This window comes from Stegostoma tigrinum, chromosome 39, assembly GCF_030684315.1.
Source record: "Stegostoma tigrinum isolate sSteTig4 chromosome 39, sSteTig4.hap1, whole genome shotgun sequence".
Lineage (NCBI taxonomy): Eukaryota > Metazoa > Chordata > Chondrichthyes > Orectolobiformes > Stegostomatidae > Stegostoma > Stegostoma tigrinum.
In genome coordinates, this window is record NC_081392.1 from 293,604 (window position 1) to 315,079 (window position 21,476).

Here is a 21,476-nt window from a genome sequence, read left to right on the forward strand (position 1 = left end):
CAAGGACTGCAACTTCTCCCTTCAGTGCTCTCGACTGCATCTCTTGTGTTTCCTGCACCTCTTCCCTCAGGTCCCCTCCCCACAACAAAAACAAAGACAGGATTCTCCTTGTCCTCACTTATCACCCCACTAACCTCCAGATTCAACATATCATTCTCTGCCACTTCTGCCACCTGCAATCTGATCCCAGAATCAAGGATATATTTCCCTCCCCACCCCTATTTATCTTCCATTGGGACCACGCTCTCTGTGACTCCCTTATCTGGTCCACACTCCCCATTAGCCCAACCACCTCCGCACCTTTCCCTGCAACCGTGGGAGGTGCTACACCTGCCCCTACACCTCCCCCTTCACCTCCATCCAAGGAACCAAAAAAACCTTCCACATCAGACAGATGTTCACCTGCACATCCACTAATGTGATCTATTGCCTCCGCTGTTCCAGATGTGGCCTCCTCTACATCGGTGAGATCAAGCAGAGGCTTAGAGACCACTTTGTAAAGAACCTGCGCTCTGTTCATGACAAAAGACAACACCTTCCAGCTGAGGACTGCTTCAAATTCCCCTCCCATTCCCTGGACGACACATCCATCCTGGGCCTCCTGCAGTGCCATAACGATGCCACCCATAGGTTGCAGGAACAGCAACTCATATTCCTCTTGGGAACCCTGCAGCCCAATGGTATCAATGTGGACTTCACAAGCTTCAAAATCTCCCCTCCCACCACTGCATCCCAAAACCAGCCCAGCTCGCCCCTGCCTCCCTAACCTGTTCTTCTTTTCACCTATCCCCTCCTCCCACCTCAAGCTGTGCCTCCATTTCCTACCTACTAACCTCATCCCGCCCCCTTGACCTGCCTGTCCTCCCCGGACTGACCTATCCCCTCCCTACCTCCCCAACTATACTCTCCACTCCACCTATCCTCTCCTCTATCCACCTTCAGTCCACCTCCCCCTCTCTCCCTATTTCAGAATCCTCTCCCCATCCCCCTTTTCAGATTAAAGGTCTGGGCCCAAAACGTCAGCTTTTGTGCTCCTCTGATGCTGCTTGTCCTGCTGTGTTCATCCAGCTCCACACTTTGTTATGTCAGATTCTCCAGCGTCTGCAGTTCCCATTATCTCTGATGATTAATCAGGAATGTTGGGAATCATCAAATTAAAAGAAAAAACATATGATGTGGCAAAAATTAGGGATAAACCAGTAGACAGGGAGAAGGTAACGTTTGAGGCTAAACTTGCAAGCAATATCAAGATGGACAGCAAGAGATTCTTTAAACATGTAACAAAGAACTAAGAGTCCCTAGTGAGTTTTGGCCCCTCAGAGATTGAGGCTGGGGAAATAAAAATGGGGAATAAGGAAGTAGCAGAGGACTTTAGTAAATACTTTGCATCAGTCTCCACAGTGGAAGACAATAACAGCATTTCAAAAATACTAAGTATTCAATGGGCAAAAGGAGGAAAGGGAATAAATATCACTGGAGAAAAAAAATTGCTCCAGAAACTAATGGTGATAAAGACCGTTTAAGTCCCCAAGACCTGACTGGATTCATCCCAGGATATCAGCAGCTACAGAGATTGTGAATTCATTGGCGGTAATCTTCCAGCAATCATGAGATTCTGGAAAGGTCCCAGAGGATTAGAAAACTGCAAATGCAGCATCATTATTTGAAACAGACAAAGATAACTATAGGGCAGTTAGCTTTGCATGTATTAATGCAAAAATATTACTGTCTATTGAAAAGATGTAAATGCAGAGCATTTAGAAATAAATAATATGATCAAGCAGAGTCAATATGGCTTAATGAAGGGGAAATTTATTCAAATTCTTTGGAGAGGTAACACATAGGATGGATAAAGGTGGAGCAATGGATGTGATATGCCTGGATTTTTCAGAGGGTATTTGATAAAGTACCACACATTAGCCTACTTAAGAATGTAAGAGTACATGACTTGGAATACCAAGGAGACAATTTCAGATGTCAACCTGTAACTAGTGGAGTGCCACAGGGATCAGTGTTGTAGCTATACTTATTTACTATATGTATTAAAGAATTCGATGAAGAAAGTGAATGTACTGTTGCTAGCTTTGCATTTGACAGAAAAATAGGTGAGAAGTGGCAAGGATGACTCAAAGAAACTTTGAAGGGAAATTGACTTAGTTATAAACAGGTTAATGAGTGGGCAAATAACTGGCAGATGGAATATAATGTGGGAAAATGTGAGGTTAAACACTTTGGCAGGGATAATCAGGAGCTGAATATTATTTAAATGGAGAAAGACTGCATAAAACTATAGCACAGAGGGATTTGGGAACCCTTGTTCATAAATAACAAAAAGCTAGTGTAATAACTCATGAAGCCCAACTGAAAAGGAACATTGTTTATTCTTGAACACAAAAATAAAGCCACAAACTCTGGCATATATATAACTCTCTTTCCCAGGCTGGGACTAGCCAATATATACCATGAGTAGTGGTTCTGCTTTGGTGTTCAACAATAAATGATGCTCCTTTCCAGAGATAATGGGAACTGCAGATTTAGGAGAATCCGAGATAACAAAGTGTGGAGCAGAATGAACACAGCAGGCTTTTCTGATGAAGGGTCTCGGCCCGAAACGTCAGCTTTTGTGCTCCTAAGATGCTGCTTGGCTTGCTGTGTTCATCCACCTCCACACTTTGTTATCTTGGATGCTCTTTTCCAGTCAGGATTCCTGAGTCATTACAGCGTACATAATTTTAGCAGGTGTTAGTCATATCAGAGCTGGAATAATATGAACAGTTTTGGTCCTCTTATCAAAGAAAAGATACATTGCATTTGAGACAGTCCAGAGATGATTAATTAGGTTGATCCTGGTCATGGACAATTTTCTTATGAGGAGAAGTTAAGTAGGTTGGGCTTGTACTCATTGGAATTTAGAAGGATGAGAGGAGAACTAATTGAAGCATATACATTTCTTAGGGGACTTGATAAGGTAGTTAAAGAGAGTTTGTTTCCCCTTCTGGTAGAGCCTAGGATCAGAGAATAAATCTCAGAATAAGGGGCTGCCCATTTAAAACAGAGATGCCAAGGGTTTTTATTTCATAGGAAATAGTGAACCTGTGGAATGCTTTATAGCTGAAAAGGTTGACTTAGTAAGTCTATTCAGGGCTTCGGCAGGCAGACTTTTAAATAAGACTGGGTCCCAAGGCCTATTGAGGGATATAGTTGAGGAAGTTTGGGTTGAATTCAGAATCTGTATTAAGAAATTCTTCATAATATTCTCCCTATGAGCACGGATTCCTTCCTCCTGATGTCTCTTCCAAGATTGACTCTGAGTGCTTGGGCCAATAACTGTTTTGACCACACTGAAAAAACTGAACATCATTCATGTTCCCTGGCTGTTCAAACTCCAATGCTTTTTCTACTCAGCACTTATTCTTTGTGCTGCACATTTTATGTTCAACCACTGCCTTTGGTCATTTAACAACATTTTACAATATGATGACCAGAACTACATACACTATACATGGCCTAAGTAACTTTTAATATTAACATGGATACACTATTTGCATCTTATTGATTCTATCCCTCCAGAGATAAAGCTGAGTATGTGGTTCAGTTTTTTTTAATGGGCCTTGTTAAACTGTGGCTCACCATTTTGTTATGTTTGTACTGATATTGTCTTGTTCCGTCATAACTTAGACTCTAACCTTCCTAGCAATTAATGACACGCCCCCATTCTTTGGACCAAAATGTTCTGCTTCACACTGAGTTGCTAATTGGCAAATCTACCTAACTTGCATATCTTTGCATGTGGGAGGAAACCGGAGCACCGGGAGGAATCTCACGTAGACACGGGGGCGAATGTGCAAACTCCACACCTGGGTCCCTTGGTGCTGTGAGGCAGCAGTACTAATCACTGAGTCACTGTGCCCCACAAACCTCCTCAGTATTATCTATTGCACCATCCCCCTAAATTTGGTTTCATCTGCAAAATAGAAATTGTGCTTTTCACAATCCAGGTTGTTGATTTCAGTTGTTAACAGAGTGATGCTAGCATTGATTCCCATGGAAAACCACTTCCCACCTTCTGCCAGCAATCTGAACAACTGTTTACTTCCATTCTCTGTTTTTTGTCAGCTGCAATCAAACCTCATACTGTTCCCAGGATCTTCATTTTCTGACCTTACTCAATAATCTATTCCAGATTCAAAAAACTTCTGATGATCCACTGCAGTCTACTTTTCCTTCTACAAGATTTAAAATACATTTTACATTATCTCTGATAACTTTCCTATCTAGCTTAAAATATATTGGAGTTGGAAACATCTAAAAATATGCTTCAAATAAAACATAAAACTTCACAAAATTATGTTGTGTACTAGTCCAAAGTTGGTTGGCATTGCATAAAGTGAAAAACAGATTAGTATCTTTCAATGTAGTAGGTGAAACTCTGAGCGCCACACTTCTCTTATAATATCAGGTTATGTTCACAACAGCCATGTTAATGTCAAATATATAGCTTGAGGAGTTTTACATTGATTCTAGTGTGTTATGATTTAAGGGCCTTTCCTCATTGAGCTTCTGTGGCAGATACTTGGAGCTTTGGTCCCTCAGCACATATTCTGAAATTGGAATGTGTTAGTATAAATCTTGAACAAGGAAAGTTCCCTGCACTGGAAGACCAATTTGGTGGAGCAAAGAGTGTCCTTCACTGAATTGAAAAGTTGGTGGGTATCTCCATTGAGAACAGAATGCTGCATTAAGAAGCTGTCTGGATGAGTGTCAACAAAAATCTCTGCATTTGTTTTCAGATCTTTCTTATAACAAACATTCCTAAAGGAATTGGATACCAGTCTCTTGCCTACCACAACTGCATAATGAGACGGTGAGATTCTGGGTGTGACAGGAAGGGCCTTTCTCACTAACAAGCAAGCTATGTTTTGGTGCTTCTTTGATGGTTCTTGCTATGAGGTATTCTGCCAAATAATTATGACAGTTTGCTCAGAGAGATTCTGTCAGATTGCTATCATGTCTCTTACCTATAGGTTCTTGAGATCATTAGATGGACTTGTGAACAAAGCTGTACTAGTGAATAAACTTATTCTTGAATTTCAAGTGACATGGCATGGTCCAACTGAATGGACTGTTCTGTGGATTTTTGCCACTGGCTACATATACAATCACGATATCTGAACTATGGCTGTCTGAAAACTGTAAATTTTTTACTTTGGAGATCTGGGTGCCACTCCCATGACAAAGTCAGTGCAGGAACGAACAGGCCGTTCCTAAGATGATTCCGTAGATGGAATCAGCAAGGATTCTGAACAGGGCATTAATTGATTGCAGTGCTTTGGAACGTGCCCAACACCTTGCATCCCCCCTTCCACACAAAAACACACACACACACACACACACACACAGATGGTGCTGGCAAGATAGAGTTAGAGATTCCTTCTGTTAAGATCTGAAGCCCTGGGAAATTGTGGTGAGAGTCAGAATGATGGGACTATGTAACATGTTCTGTGCATCAATTTCCCACATTATAAAATATTGGTGCATGCATTTGGCAATGTTCATAAATAACTCTCCTGAAATTGGAATGGAGTTCATTAATTCCTTCTGATCAACACTAACTACCTGTATTATTTTTTACCAAAGCTAGTAAAGCAAACACGATAGAGGGGTTGAGAGTGTGCTAGACAGAAATGAATCTCTGGTGATGCTGTTTTATCAATTCTATATTTGGTCTCAATCCTGCACATGGTTAGATTACGTCAAGTGACAACAAAAAAAAAAATCTGTCCTCCTCTCCTCAGAGGGAAGTAATCCACAATCTGGCAAAATCTGAAATCCAATATTCGCTTGATGTTGAGGTTGCTGGACATTTGGTGTCGGAACTGTCAGCAGACAGTGATCTTTGCCAAGCGTCTATGCACAGCATCAAAGACGCCTCAGTACAATATTGGGACAAGGGTTTGAGGAAGCACTCCACCAGATTGCAGGTACCACCACTGGATAAATTTTGGACAGATAAAGCAGTTCAAAACTGAGCATCCTCAAAGTGCTGGTCATGAGCAGCAGCAGAGTTGTATTCAACCACAATCTGCAACCTCATGGCACCACATCAACCCCACTCTTCCATTACCATCTAGCCAGTGGATAAGAATGAAAAGTGTTGGAGTTTGTACATTCTCCCAGTGTCTGCATGGGTTTCCACCAGGTGCTCTGGTTTCCTCCCACAGTCCAAAGATGGTGGATTAGCCATGCTAAATTGCTCATACTGTTCAGGGATGTGTAGGTTAGGTGCATTAGCCATGGGAAATGCGAGTTACAGGGATAGGGTAGGGATGGGTCTGGGTGCGATGCTTATTGGAGGGTTGGTGTAGATTTGTAGGGCTGAATGGCCTGATTCCACACTGTAAGGATTCTATGGAATAATCAAAGAACTAAAACATCATTCCATGAAGCGCAAAGGAGGACATTTCAACAGCAGTACAAGTCACACCTAAAATTGAGGTGTTGACCTGGTAAAGCAACAATGCAGGACCAATTACGTAGCAAACAGTGCAAACAGCAGTCAATAAGTGTCACACAATTAAAGCATCGTATCTTATCTGTGGAGTCCTGCTACGTCCAGCACAGTGATTGAAAAACTATCAGAAGGCAAAAAATCCTCATATACCATCATTATTCATCATTAAAATACGCTTCAATGCAAAAGACAAAGCTGAGGCATTTGCAACAATTTTCACCCAGGGCCGCCTGAGTGGACAGTGCATCTCGGCCTCCATCTGACGTTCCTAGTGACTTGCTGCCAGTCTTCAGCCAATTCAACTCTCTCAGCTGGATATCAAGAAATGGCTGAAGACACTCCATACTACAGAAGCTGTATTCAGAAGACTTGTCTCCAGAAGTAGCTATGCTGCTGGCCAGGCTGTGCCAATACAGTGACAATTACAGGGCAGAAATGGCTAGCACGAGGGGTCATAGTTTTAAGCTGGTTGGTGGAAAGTATAGAGGGGATGTCAGAGGCAGGTTCTTTACGCAGAGAGTTGTGAGAGCATGGAATGCGTTGCCAGCAGCAGTTGTGGAAGCAAGGTCATTGGGGTCATTTAAGAGACTGCTGGACATGTATATGGTCACAGAAATTTGAGGGTGCATACATGAGGATCAATGGTCGGCACAACATTGTGGGCTGAAGGGCTTGTTCTGTGCTGTACTGTTCTATGTTCTATGTTCTATTATGCCTATCCAACATTGTGAAAAATTGCCCAGGTATTTTCTGCTCACAAAAACAGTAGGACAACTTCAAACATGACAATTACTGACTCGTCAGGCTACTCTCGATCATCAGCAAAATGGTGCCAAACCACATTTCTTAGGTGCAACCTGCTCACTGATATTCAGTTTGGGAGACATCAGGATTATTTGGCTCCTGACAGCATTCTAATGTTGGACAAAAAAAGCAAATTCCACAGATAACATGAGAGCGACTCTCCTTGACATCAGAATTAGAATTAGCTTTATTGTTACATGTACACAAATGAGTACAGTGGAAATTTTATCTGTCACCGCTTACAGCACCATCTTAGGTACAAAGGTACCTAGGCACCTTCTTCAGTTACAAGATTAGCTACAGTGTAACAATACCACCAACACATGTTGCCATCTCAGGTACCGAGTACCCAGGTCCAATCCTTACTTACACAATACAGAAAGGAAGAAAACAAAGGTAACACTACAGCTATACGCAGTATAACCCTAGGTCAAAAAAACAAGAAGCAAAGTTGAAAAGGCAAACATCACAGTCTTTCTCTAAGGGCTCTCCACAGCAGATCAGTGCAAGGGGCTTCCACGTGGTCTAACTGCTAGCTGTTGTCATGGTTCACACTGGGCTGCCACCATCATAAGACCATAAAACATAGGTGCGGAAGTAAGGCCATTCAGCCCATCAAGTCCACTCTGCCATTTAAATCATGGCTGATGGGCATTTCAACTCCACTTCCCTGCACTCTCCCCGTAGCCGTTGATCCCTGTCATGCTCCCGTACTGGGCTACCACTTCCACTCCCGCACTGGGCCGCTGCCCCTGTTCCAGGATTGGGTTGCTGACCCCACACCACACTAGGCTGCTGCCATCATGCTCTGCACCAAGCCGCTACCCCCAAGTCATTGCAGTATTTGACCAAGTGTAACATCAAGGAACCCTAAGAAAACTAGAGTCACTGGGATTCAGTGGGAAATTTCTCTACTGGATGGAGCTGGTTGGAAGATGGTTCTGGTTGTTGGAAGTCACTCATCTCAGCCTCAGGGCATCACTGCAGGAATTCCTCAGTATAGTGCCTAGGCCCAACAATTTTCAGCTGCCTAATCAATGACCTTCTCTCCATCATAATGTCAGAAGTGGGATCATTCATTGATGATTGCACAATGTTCAGCACCATTTGTGACTTCTCAAATACAATAGCAGTTTTAATAAAATCATAATTTTGTCATGAGCCATCATAAAATATGTTCAAGCTTAGGAACTCTCCTCACAATCTTCTCTTCCATCAATTATTCTGACTGATCAATGTACACTTTGCAGTAAACAAAATAGCAATTTCTTTGTTGCAGTTTGACAGCTAATTGCTAATGGTTCATTAATTTGACCTTTCACCCAATCTTGCTCCATTCTTGCAGCGCATATCTCCAGGGCTTCTGGGACTTCTTTTGGGAATTATTTGAATAAAATGTGCTTATTTTGCTGAAACACAGTAAAGGGTACTGCAAAGGTTTGCTTTAATTACCATCGTCCACCACAGCATCTTTTTATACTGAGCCCCTCCTCCAACTCCCTCAGCCCTGGTTTTAAAAGTTGGGCTAAACTAAACACGCAACATTAATAGACAGTTTGTTGATGTCTTCAAAATACCAGCTGCACAGCTGGATAAAAAACTTAATCCTATTTTTAGGAAACCTGACCTCAAACTATTTGCGGTTTACGACATGGGAACAGTGATCAACTTTTGTCTGTCCCGGCACTGCCTTCAGGAATGTGAATGTCACTATTTCCAGGCTAACATACTCCTCCCCGGGAGCAAGGAGCTGTTTCTTGGTTGGTTCTTTATAACTGATCGACAGAACCCAGGATCCAATCTGTCTCTCGTGCAAGGATTCTACGAAATCCTTGAATTGAAATGGGAAGAAAAGAAAGCAATGATATTTGTTTTTATTCATTAATGGGACGAGAGCAATGCTGGCTAGGCAGCATTTATTGCGCCTCCCTAATTGCCCAGAGAGCAGTTCAGAGTCAACCACATTGCTGTGGGTCTGGAGTCACATGTAGGCCAGAGCAGGTAAGGATGGCAGTTTCCTTCCCTAAAAGACATTCGAGAACTAGATGGTTTTTTTCAACAATTAACAATGGATTCATGGTCATCATTAGATTCTTAATACCACATATTTATTGAATTTAAATTCCACCACATGCCGTGGTGGGATTTGAACCTGGGTCCCTCAGACAGTATCTAGGTCTTTGGAATATCAGTCCAGCAATAATACCACTAGACCATTGCCACCCCACTACATTCTCATTTCCCAGAGGATCAAATATCACAGAGTCATAATTATCACAGAGCAGAAGGAGGTCACTCGGCCTATCATGCCTCCACCGACTCCAATATCCAGTCCCAATTTCCTGTCTTTTCCCGAGATCCTTGCTCACCATTACTATCCAAATAACAATCCAATGTCCTCCTGAATGCATCACTTGAACCTGCCTCAACCACATGTATGGGTTGTGCATTTCCATACCTTAGCCACTCACTAACTGTGAGTTATTTCTCACATCACCCTTGCTTCACTTACACTTTAAATCTGTGTTCTCTCAGCCCTGTTTCTTTCACAAGCCTAACACCATCACCTTATCTACTCTGTCCAAACTGCTCATGATCTGGCAAATCTCAATTAGATCTCTTCTTTTTTTCTCTCTCTCTTGCGCTCTCTCTCGCTCTCTCTCTCTCGCTCTCTCTCTCGCGCCACTTCTTTAATCTAGCTGTTGTGATTGTAACAAGGTCAGCCAGGTGGACGTCATAAATATGCTTGCGGCTGTTAATCTGGTCCAATCAGGAAGCCCTGATCTACAGATAAAAGCAGGAGTGTCGAGGAGCTGGATTAGTATCAAGGATTTTCCATGCATAAATAAAGAATGACTTGGTGACTAGATAACAGTATCAGAGGAGTTATTTGATTGATGACTAGAGAAAAGCACATTCCTGAAGAAATTTGCTCACAATAGTTGTCTTTGAGTTGGGGTAACCATCTGTGGCATCATGCTGTTATTTGAGAAGCTTACCTTGTTCGATGCTGCTGATGAAGGCTGAGTTCAGTATATGGAAAGAATGTGTAATTTTTTTCCAGGCAAATGACATTGGGCAGAAGAAGGCAATGATTTCTGAAGAAGGGTCCAGACCTGAATCGTAAGCTTTCCTGCTCCTCTGATGCTGCTTGGCCTAATGTGTTCATCCAGCTCTACACCTTGTTATCTCAGATTCTCCAGCATTGGCAGTCCCCACTATCTCTCAGTCAAAATAGATATCTGATTAAATTGCCACCCGGTTCTATTAGAGGTTGATACTGGTGCAGCCATTTCAGTGATCACAGAACCAAGCTTTAACAAAATTCACTCCAGACTCCAATCCTTAAGTTTCTGTAAGATTTCATCTAGACTGAGAATCTCTGCTGGGGAGCCTTACAGATTAACAGCAGGATTAGTGAATTATTGCAGGAAAATTCAGACATAATCTGGTCTCCATCCTGGCACCTTTGCATCTTAAAGTGTCAGCCTTAAAAATGGTCGTGTGGCCAAGCCATAGCTTTCAGGTAAGTGAAGAAACAGTTAGAACACTCTGATCCCAAGCAAGATCTGGTATTCACATATAACACCTCCCCAAATGGCATCGGGGTCGTATTGGCTCATAGTTGGCCTAATGGAGAGGAATGCTCCATAGCATACGCATCCAGGACTTTTGTCTAATGTACAGCTAAAAAATACCCAGATAGAGAAGGAAGCAGTCACATTTGGAGTCTGGAAGATCCACCAATAACTTTATGAACATAAATTTGTAATAATAATGGGCCACAAATCCTTGCTAGTTCTCCTTGAAGAGGACAGGAATTCTGCCCATAGCTTCAAGCCAAATTCAGCAGTGGGTTCTAATATTAAGTACATATAATTACAAGTTGGAACATTTGTCTGGGTTGGAGGGAGGTGGTGCAAGTAACAAATGCAGAGGCATTGAGCTGCCTCCAACTAGCAAATACACCACTGGTGGTACTGCCACTGGAAGAATCCATAATGATTTTAAATTTTCTGGATGCACATCCGGTCACAATTGACAATATCAAAGTGTGGATGCACAAAAATCTGGTCCTGGCAAAACTGAAACAGTTAATGGTGATGGGAGAAACTGGAGGATCATCACAAACAGCATTGAAACCTTTCTGGACCCAGAAAGACCAGATCACAGTGGAGGATGGCATATGATTATGACAAGCAAGAGTGATTGCCATGAGTAAAGTTCACTGCCAAATACTGGCTGAACTCCATGAAGATATTGGTGAGAAGGTATGTCTGGTGGCCAGGATTGGATGCAGACATAGCTGCATTGGTGGGCCAGTGTCCCGAGTGCCAGAAAGAACAAAAATTGCCACCAGGATCTCCCTCACATTCATGGGAATGGCTGGGTAAATGCTGGATCTGGTTACACTTCGACTATGCAGGTCTCCTCATAGGCTTAATGTTCTTAGCTATTGTGGATGCCCATGTAAAGCAGCTGGACATGCATACAGTTCACTCATCAAACGTGAGGACAATGACAGAAAAACTGCATGCATCCTTTTGCAATACACAGACTCCCAGAAGTGTTGGTCACAGATTTTGGGCCAGTATTTACCAGCAGGGAATTTGAGTAGTTCTTAACAGTTTCATACCATCCATCATCAATGTTGTAGCAGAAAAAGTAATCCAAATTTTGAATGCAGGCGTAAAGAAACAGCCACAGCTTCACCAGATACCAAACTGTCCCAGTTCCTATTTGATTAAATGACCACCCCTCTTGCAACTACAGGGATAACTCCAGCAGAGTTGCTAATGGGGAGAAGTCTCTGCACCAGGTTCAATTTTTCTTTACTCAGAGAGTGGGAAGGGCGTGGAATGCCCTGCCTGCCAATGTAATTAACTCAGCCACATTAGGGGCATTTAAACAGTCCTTGTATAAGCATACAGATAATGATGGGATAGTGTAGGGGAAGGGGCTTAGATTAGTTCACAGGTCAGCGCAACATCGAGGGCCAAAGGGCCTGTTCTGCGCTGTATTGTTCTATGTTCTATGATCTTCTTGGACCTTGAGGGAAGGGTGAAATGGCATCAGGAACGTCAATGCCATACACAAGACTCCACTAAGCAAGGGGAAGTTTACTTCAAGGGGCAAAGTTTTGTATAGAAACCTTGGGAATGTCCCTGCATTGGTAAGAGACATAGTTGATGTGAGGTCATCCCATGATGTCTAGAGTTTGGGAAAGCGCAGAAGTCCTGAGCAAGACCATGGACCATTTGAAAGCTGAAAACTTGCAAAGGATGTGGGAGAAAAATGTGCCTGGCTGCTCAATAGCCTTTCCAATTGTTTCAGAACCCTGGGCTCTCCCTCTCCATTAAGCTTTGAAGATACCTCGGAGTCCAAGATGGACGTAGCCTGAATGCCTTTGCTGCCTGAAGAAAAGAATGAATTTCTTCGAGATGCTCAAACGCAAGAGGTGAGCTACTGTGCATTACACACAATCCATATCAGAGGTCGAGTTGAAGGAACCTGACCCAGTGTTAAAACACCCCAAGAGGGACAAAAAAGACAGGTTTATGTCCTCGGAATCAGAGCAGAGAAGAATGAAGTGATTGTAACAAGGTCAGCCAGGTTGACATCAGAGAATATGATTTCCCTGATTATGGCTATTAATCTGGTCCAATCAGGGAGATCTGGCTGACATATATAACAGGAGTTCAGACATCCTGTTCAGTCTGAGAACCGGCTCTAAGGGAGCTGAATCAGTGTCAAGGACTCTGTATGCGTGAATAAAGATGATTTGTTGAAGCAATACTGCCCTCTGTGAAGTTCTTTGACAATCCACATAGTGAAAGGCTCTCACACATGGAATCATTCTAGTAAATTATATGTTTCCTACAATGTGGTAAACACACTGTACCTAATACTTTAGCTGATGTGTGATAAGCGTCTTGCACAATTTCAACATCACCTCCTTATATTTTATATTTTCTATCCCCATCAATAAAGCTGTACACTGTATGTCTCGTTACTGTACTTTTCATCTGTCCTGTCACCTGCAATGATCTTTGCACAAAAACATCCAAGTCCCTCTGCTCCAGTACTCCCTATTTTGTACTGTCTTTTAATGTTGTTCCAACCAAAGTGCATTACATCACCCTCCTCTGCAGTTTACCTCATCTGCCACCTATCAGCCCACTCCACCAACTTGTCAATGTCCTTTTGGAGTTCTACATGATCCTCCTCACAATTCCATTGGGCTGCAGGATTCCCAAGCGGAATATGAGTTGCTGTTCCTGCAACCTTCAGGTGGCATCATTGCGGCACTGCAGGAGGCCCATGATGGACATGTCATCTAAAGAATGGGAGGGGGAGTTGAAATGGTTTGCAACTGAGAGGTGCAGTTGTTTATTGCGACCCGAGCGGAGGTGTTCTGCAAAGCGGTCTCCAAGCCTCCGCTTGGTTTCCCCAATGTAGAGGAAGCCACAACAGGTACAATGGATACAGTATACCACATTGGCAGATGTGCAGGTGAACCTCTGCTTAATGTGGAAAGTCATCTTGGGGCCTGGGATAGGGGTGATGGAGGAGGTGTGGGGGCAAGTGTAGCACTTCCTGTGGTTGCAGGGGAAGGTGCCAGGTGTGGTTGGGGTTGGAGGGCAGTGTGAGTGGACAAGGGAGTCGCGGAGAGAGTGGTCTCTCCGGAAGGCAGACAAGGGTGGGGATGGAAAAATGGCTTGGGTGGTGGGGTCGGATTGTAGATGGCGGAAGTGACGGAGGATGATATGTTGTATCCGGAGGTTGGTGGGGTGGTATGTGAGAACGAGGGGTATCCTCTGGGAGCGATTATGGCGGGGGCGGGGTGTGAGGGATGTGTCGCGGGAAATGCGGGAGACGCGGTCAAGGGCATTCTCGACCACTGCGGGGGGAAAGTTGCAGTCCTGGAAGAACGTGGACATCTGGGATGTGCGGGAGTGGAATGCCTCATCGTGGGAGCAGATGTGGCGGAGGCGGAGGTATTAGGAATAGGGGATGGAATTTTTGCAGTAGGTTGGGTGGGAGGAGGTGTATTCTAGGTAGTTGTGGGAGTCAGTGGGCTTGAAATGGACATCAGTTTCTAGCTGGTTACCTGAGATGGAGACTGAGAGGTCCAGGAAGGTGTGGGATGTGTTGGAGATGGCCCAGGCGAACTTGAGGTTGGGGTGGAAAGTGTTGGTAAAGTGGATGGACTGTTCGAGCTTCTCTGGGGAGCAAGAGGCGGCGCCGATACAGTCATCAATGTAACGGAGGAAGAGATGGGGTTTGGGGCCTGTGTAGGTGTGGAAGAGGGACTGTTCCACGTAACCTACAAAGAGGCAGGCATAGCTTGGGCTCATGTGGGTACCCATAGCCACCCCCTTTGTCTGTAGGAAGTGGGAGGAATCGAAAGAGAAGTTGTTGAGGGTGAGGACGAATTCGGCAAGGTGGATGAGGGTGTCGGTGGAGGGGGATTGGTCGGGCCTGCTGGACAGGAAGAAGCGGAGGGCCTTGAGGCCATCTGCATGAGGAATACAGGTGCATAGGGACTGGATGTCCATGGTGAAAATGAGGGTTGGGGGCCGGGGAATTGGAAGTCCTGGAGGAGGTGGAGGGCGTGGGTGGTGTCATGGACATAGGTGGGGAGTTCCTGGACCAAACGGGAGAAAATGGAGTCCAGATAGGTGAAGATGAGTTCGGTGGGACAGGAACAGGCTGAGACAATGGGTCGACCAGGGAAGGCAGGTTTGTGGATTTTGGGAAGGAGATAGAAATGGGCCGTGCGGGGTTGGGGAACAATGAGGTTGGAGGCTGTGGGTGGGAGGTCCCCTGAGGTGATGAGGCCATGGGTGGTGTTGGAGATGATGATTTGGTGCTCAGGGGTGGGGTCATGATCAAGGGGACGGTTGGAGGAGGTGTTGGAGAGTTGGCGTTTGGTCTTGGCGATGTAGAGGTCAGTGCACCATACTACCACTGCGCCGCCCTTGTCTGCAGGTTTGCTGGTGAGGTTGGGGTTGGAGCGGAGGGCTGCCCGCGAGTTTTGAGAAGATTTGTCGCTCAGGTTGAGGTTCTGGATGTGAGTTTGCTCGCTGAGCTGGAAGGTTAGTTTTCAGACGTTTCGTCACCATTCTAGGTAACATCATCAGTGAGCCTCCGATGAAACGCTGGTGTTATGTCCCGATTTCTATTTATCTGTTTAGGTTTCCTTGGGTTGGTGATGTCGTTTCCTGCATTGGTGATGTCATTTCCTGTTCTTTTTCTCAGGGGGTGGTAGATTGGCTCCAAATCAATGTGTTTGTTGATGGAGTTCCGGTTGGAATGCCATGCTTCTAGGAATTCTCGTGCATGTCTCCGTTTGGCTTGTCCTAGGATGGATGTGTTGTCCCAATCAAAGTGATGTCCTTCCTCATCTGTGTGTAAGGATACAAGTGATAGTGGGTCATGTCTTTTTGTGGCTAGTTGATGTTCATGTATCCTGGTGGCTAGCTTTCTGCCACTTTATCCAATGTAGTGTTTGTCACAGTTCTTGCAAGGTATTTTGTAGATGACATTTGTTTTGTTTGTTGTCTGTATAGGGTCTTTTAAGTTCATTAGCTGCTGTTTTAGTGTGTTGGTGGGTTTGTGGGCTACCCTGATGCCAAGGGGTCCGAGTAGTCTGGCAGTCATTTTGGAAATGTCTTTGATGTAGGGGAGAGTGGTTATGGTTTCTGAGCCCGTTTTGTCTGTTTGTTTGGGTTTATTGCTGAGAAATCGGCAGACTCTGTTCATAGGGTACCCATTCTTTTTGAATACGCTGTATAGGTGATTTTCCTCTGCTCTGCGTAGTTCCTCTGTGCTGCAGTGTGTGGTGGCTCATTGGAATAATGTTCTAATGCAGCTTCGTTTGTGGGTGTTGGGATGGTTGCTCCTGTAGTTCAGTATTTGGTCCGTATGTGTTGTTTTCCTGTAGACGCTGGTTTGAAGTTCCCCATTGGCTGTTCGCTCTACTGTGACATCTAGGAATGGCAGCCTATTGTTTTCCTCCTCTTTTGTGAATGTTATGCCAGTAAAGGGTATTATTGATGGTCTTGAAGGTTTCCTCTAATTTGTTTTGTTTAGTGATGACAAAGGTGTCATCCACATAGCGGACCCAAAGTTTGGGCTGGATGGTTGGCAGAGCTGTATGTTCGAGTCTCTGCATTACTGCCTCTGCTAAGAACCCTGATATCGGGGATCCCATGGGCGTTCTGTTGGTTTGTCTGTGGGTTTTGTTATTGAAAGTGAAGTGCGTGGTGAGGCATAGGTCCACTAGCTTGATGATGTTGTCCTTGCTGATGAGGTTGGTGGTGTCTGGTGTATGAGTTTTTGGTTCTTCTAATAGTGTAGTCAGTGTTTCTTTGGCCAGGTTGGTGTTGATGGATGTTACGTCAAAGGAGACCATTATTTCATCCTCTTCTATCTTGGTGTCTTTGATGGTGTTCAGGAATTCTTGGGTGGAGCGAATAGAGTGGTGGGAGTCTTCTACTAGGTGTTTTAGTCTTTGGTGTAGTTCTTTGGAGGGCTGCCCATTCTGCAGGGGAGAGGTTGAGTGGGTGAGAGAGGTGGAGAGGTTGAGGTGGTTGATGTCTCAACGGCAGTTGGAGATGAAGAGGTCAAGGGAGGGTAGGAGGACTGGGGGTGGTGTCATGATGAGGTTACCCTCATTAACTCTTTCTGCCACTTCTTAAAAAAAATTCCAGAAAGTTAAGCTCAATTTTCCTCTTAGAAATCTATGCTGACTCTTCCCTGACTGTGTTGCCGAATTTCAAAATGAACACCATCTACAAGTTCACTGATGAAAACATCGTAGTGGAACGGATATTTAACAATGACCAGGCAAAATACAGAAGGGAGATAGAGGGCTTGGTGACATAGTGCAATGAAAACAATCTGTCTTTCAATGTTGGCAAAACTAAACAACTGATCATTGACAACAGAAAGGAGGAGAACACACCCCTTTCCACATCAATGGAACTGAGGTTGAGAGAGTGAAGAGCATCAAGTTCCTTGGAGTGATGATAACTGATGACCTGTCCTGAACTTCCCTCGGAAATGAGACAGTCAAGAAGGCACAACAACACCTGTTCTTCCTCAGGCAGCTCAGGAAATTTGGCATTCATAAGGTTTCATAAGCACGGATGAAACATGGGTAATTGGAATTGAGGTGGGGAGTGGTGGTGAAGGTGGGCACCTTAAACAGAACCTTGGCAGTAAGCAGCCTTCAAGTGCCTCCAATTTGTATCTGGTGGTGGTGTGTTCAACCTTATCATGCACCTGCCCTCCTGGAATGAAAGTATGCCACCAGGGCACTATCCCTCATGGGTGATGAAGTACAGAGCTGGGACATTTCCCACCATATCATTTGGGGCAGCACAGTGGCTCAGTGGTTAGCACTGCAGCGTCACGCACCAGGGACCCTGGTTCAATCCCAGCCTCGGGTAACTGTCTGTGCGGAGTTTGCACATTCTCCCCGTGTCTGCGTGGGTTTCCTCCAGGTGCTCCAGTTTCCTCCCACAGTCCAAAGATGAGCCGATTAGGTAGATTGGCCATGTTAAATTGTCCGTAGTGTTCAGGGGTCTGTGGATTGTAGGGGAATGGGTCTAAGTGGAATGCTTGAAGGGGCAGTGTGGACTTGTTGGGCTAAAGGGCCCGTTTCCACACTGTAAGGAATCTAATTTAATCTAATAAGCCACCCCCACAAAACAAAAATTCAACTCAGTATCTCTCTCCAAGATACTGCTTGACAGTTGAGAATTCCAAGTATATTCTGTGCTTTTGTTTTAGTAAACTACCAATGGTACTTCAATACATGTCTCGATTGGTGTTTATTTAAGGTGCTGAGAGAAAAAAAAGCTCTCCTATCCTCTGCTTTCGCCTTTACCAGGGCTTGTGCATCACAGTCATTAAAATCTTTCTTTCCTGTTCCAATTGGTTATATTTGATTATGACATCAGGACACATTGCTCCCCTGCCCACTGCACATATCTGGAATTGGCAGAATCTGTCGGTACTGGCTGGACGATCATAAAGCTGGTGATAGTAATGCATTAGAATGTGTTCTCAAGGGATTCATCAAGGATACCTCAAGAAATATGGTAAGGTTGCAAAACCTGTCTTGGTTATTTTGTTCATACCGAGGAGCCACAACAGAATACAATAGATTTGATAACCTAAGGAAATTGAGAAGCTTAAACAATGATGTACTGGGCAAGTCACGATTATCAAAATATTTTAAAAATGCCTTTTTAATTGTGGGAAATTAGTGAACAGAAGGAGTCTATGTGGCCCATCATGCATGTTCTAATTCGTCAACTGGAGATTTTCTCAAATCCATTTCCTAAATTATCTTCCCAATGTTCTTTTAAAATCTTCCCCTTCAAATGTCTCTTCAATTCCCTTTCAGATGATCTTACAATCTCTCCTTTAATAATCCTTTAATGGTAAATTATTTCAAGCTCTAAGCCCTCAATGTGAAAACCTCATCTTTTTCATTTATCCCTGTGGTCAAATTCCTCAGTCTTACATCGGTATTTTATCTTTTCATGGGTGAATATATTTATGTTCAGAATCATTGTACAAATGTCGCCTTTATTAGCCTTGGATGCACATTTGATAGATGTGTGAATGCATCAATCATAAAACTTTTCAAAATTAATGTTACAGTTGCTGTATGAATGTTTTCCTGATTGAAACGATTGACAGTGGCTAGAAAGGTGAACTCTGTCATAGGGAGTAAAATAGAAATCTCAAAAATGGAAGAAGAAACTACGTACATTAGAGGAAAATGCTAACATCAGAATTCGGTTAACAAAAGGATGAAAACGTATGCATCCAAAGTTATTAAAGCTTAAAATTATTCAAATCCTTTGAGCACCCTCAATAATAGAAATTTTATGACATTATATTACTGAAAAATATATACTTTATGACACCAATAAACATCATTAAGAGAAATCTGAAATGTTTCCTTGCCCTTTATCTCAACCAGTTTGATGCCTTCATATTTTATATCAATTTAGAAGCAGGGGGACAATGAAAATACAGCGATGGGCTGGTCAATTAACCCATGATTGCCAGCCCTAGATTAGAAATATAATTCAATAGGAAACAAACTGTAATCAGCTGTCCTTCATTGTGCAGACCTTTGAGCACAGGAGTTGGGATATTACGTTAAGTTTGTACAGGATGTTGGTGAGGTTGCTTCTGGAGTTTTGTGTCCTGTTCTGATCGACCTGTTAGTGGAAGGCTATTATTAAGCTGGGAGATGGTTCAGAAGAAATTTAGCAGGATATTGCTGGGAGTGGAGAGTTTGAGTTATGGGGAAAGTCTGGATAGGCTAGGACTTTTTCACTTAAGCATAAGAGGTTGAGGGGTGACTTTATAGAGATTGAAAAAATCATGAGGTGTATAAATAAAGTGAATATTTGGTGTCTTTTCCCTGTGATGGGGGATTTCAAGACTAGGGGACATAATTTCAAGGTGAGAACAGAAAGATTTTAAAAAGACATGAGATGCAATTTTTTTTTACACAGAGAGTGGTTCGTGTGTGGAAAGAACCTTCAGAGGAAGTGATGGATGCAGGTACAGTGACAACATTTAAAAGACACAAATAAATAAACAATTGAGAAATGATGAAGGGTCTTGGCCCGAAATGTCAGCTTTTGTGCTCCTGAGATGCTGCTTGGCCTGCTGTGTTCATCCAGCTCCACACTTTGTTATCTAACAATTGAGAAATGTTGGGAAGGATAAGGCCCAAGCACAGGCAGGTTGGATGAGTTTATTTTGAGATTATGGTCAACGTGGTATGGTTGGACTGAAGGCTCTGATTTTGTGCTATATAGCTATATGATTTCGGTCTGCACAGCTCTCCAATGAGCATTATGGCTTACTGTCAATAGTCTGCATTTCCCCATACTGTTTAGTTAATTTTTGAATGAAAGTTGTTATTGAAGCTGCTTTCAATTCCTTAGGCAGCATTCCAAATCAGAGCTTGCTGAAACACTAGCTTTTCTGCACATTGCCTCAGGTCCTTTCACAAATCATTTTAAATCACTTTCAATCCCATGAATTAGCAGCTGAAGAAGGCCATTCAGCCCTCAAACTGGCTCTTTTATTCAATAAATTAATGGCTGATCAGTTGGTGTTCTATTTGTTCCATATCCACTGATTTCCTTGCCTAACAAGAATCTATTTACCTCTGCCACAAAAAATATTCATTGAACCTGTCAGCATCATCTTCTGAGAGAGCTTGATAGCCACACAATCCTTTAAAAGAAAATATTTCCTTCTTCATTTACCCTGAAGAGGGTTAACTGGGCCTTTAGCCATTGGGAACAATTCTCTTTACTGTATCCTTTCCTCATCTGGTATTCCTTTATAAAGTCTTCTCCTCACCTTCTCATATTTAAGGAGGAAATCTCTAGTTTCGCTGACTTCTCCTGATTACAGAAGAGCCACATCCGTGCAACTTTCCAATTTATCTCTTCTGCACTCTCTTTTGAGCATTGCCAACACTTTTAACATGTGATTCCCAGAGTTATTTATTCCACCTTAGGCCTAAGCAGCATTTTAACAAAACTATTTTGCTTCTGCACTCTATGCATTTATTAATGAAACCCAGAAGGCCACATTTTTGGCACAGCTACCTCACAGCACCAGGGACCTTGATTCAATTCCAGCCTTAAGTGACCATTTGTGTGGAATCTGCATGTTCTTCATGTGTCTGTGTTGGTTTGCCCTTGGTGCTCCAGTTTCCTCCCACAGACCAAAGATTTGCAGCTTAGGTGATTTGACCATGCTAAATTACCCCGCAATGTTCAGAGATGTGCAAGATGGGTAGATTAACTGCGGTAAATGTTGTGGGGAGGAGGTGGGTCTGGTTGGGATGTTCTTTGGGAGATCAGTGCAGACTTGATGGGGCAAATAGCCTTTCTGCACTGTAGAGATTCTACAATTTTATGATTTTTAAAACAGCTTTATAAACCTGCCCAAAATCACCCAATAATCCCGGATCCTCAAACCACTCAATGTGACTTGGAGATGATTAATAAACAAATCCTTTCATCTAATAATTTCTGCGATACTTCAGTAGCAAATATCAGTAATAGTTCTTTATACCTCACTCCCTTCGAACCCCACTTTCAGC

The 21,476-nt window shown here is 43.4% G+C and overlaps 1 protein-coding gene across 1 annotated transcript in view; it reads left to right on the forward strand.

Annotated features, from left to right (window-relative positions):
• The first annotated feature begins 12,756 nt into the window (after positions 1-12,756).
• The window catches only part of si:ch1073-83n3.2 (uncharacterized), a 38,291-nt gene continuing 29,571 nt past the window's right edge, over positions 12,757-21,476 (forward strand). The window contains exons 1-4 of the mRNA XM_059640891.1: positions 12,757-12,773; positions 17,032-17,167; positions 18,286-18,426; positions 19,864-19,912. Coding sequence (XP_059496874.1) covers positions 12,757-12,773; positions 17,032-17,167; positions 18,286-18,426; positions 19,864-19,912 — 343 coding nt within the window. The remainder of the gene's footprint in view (positions 12,774-17,031; positions 17,168-18,285; positions 18,427-19,863; positions 19,913-21,476) is intronic.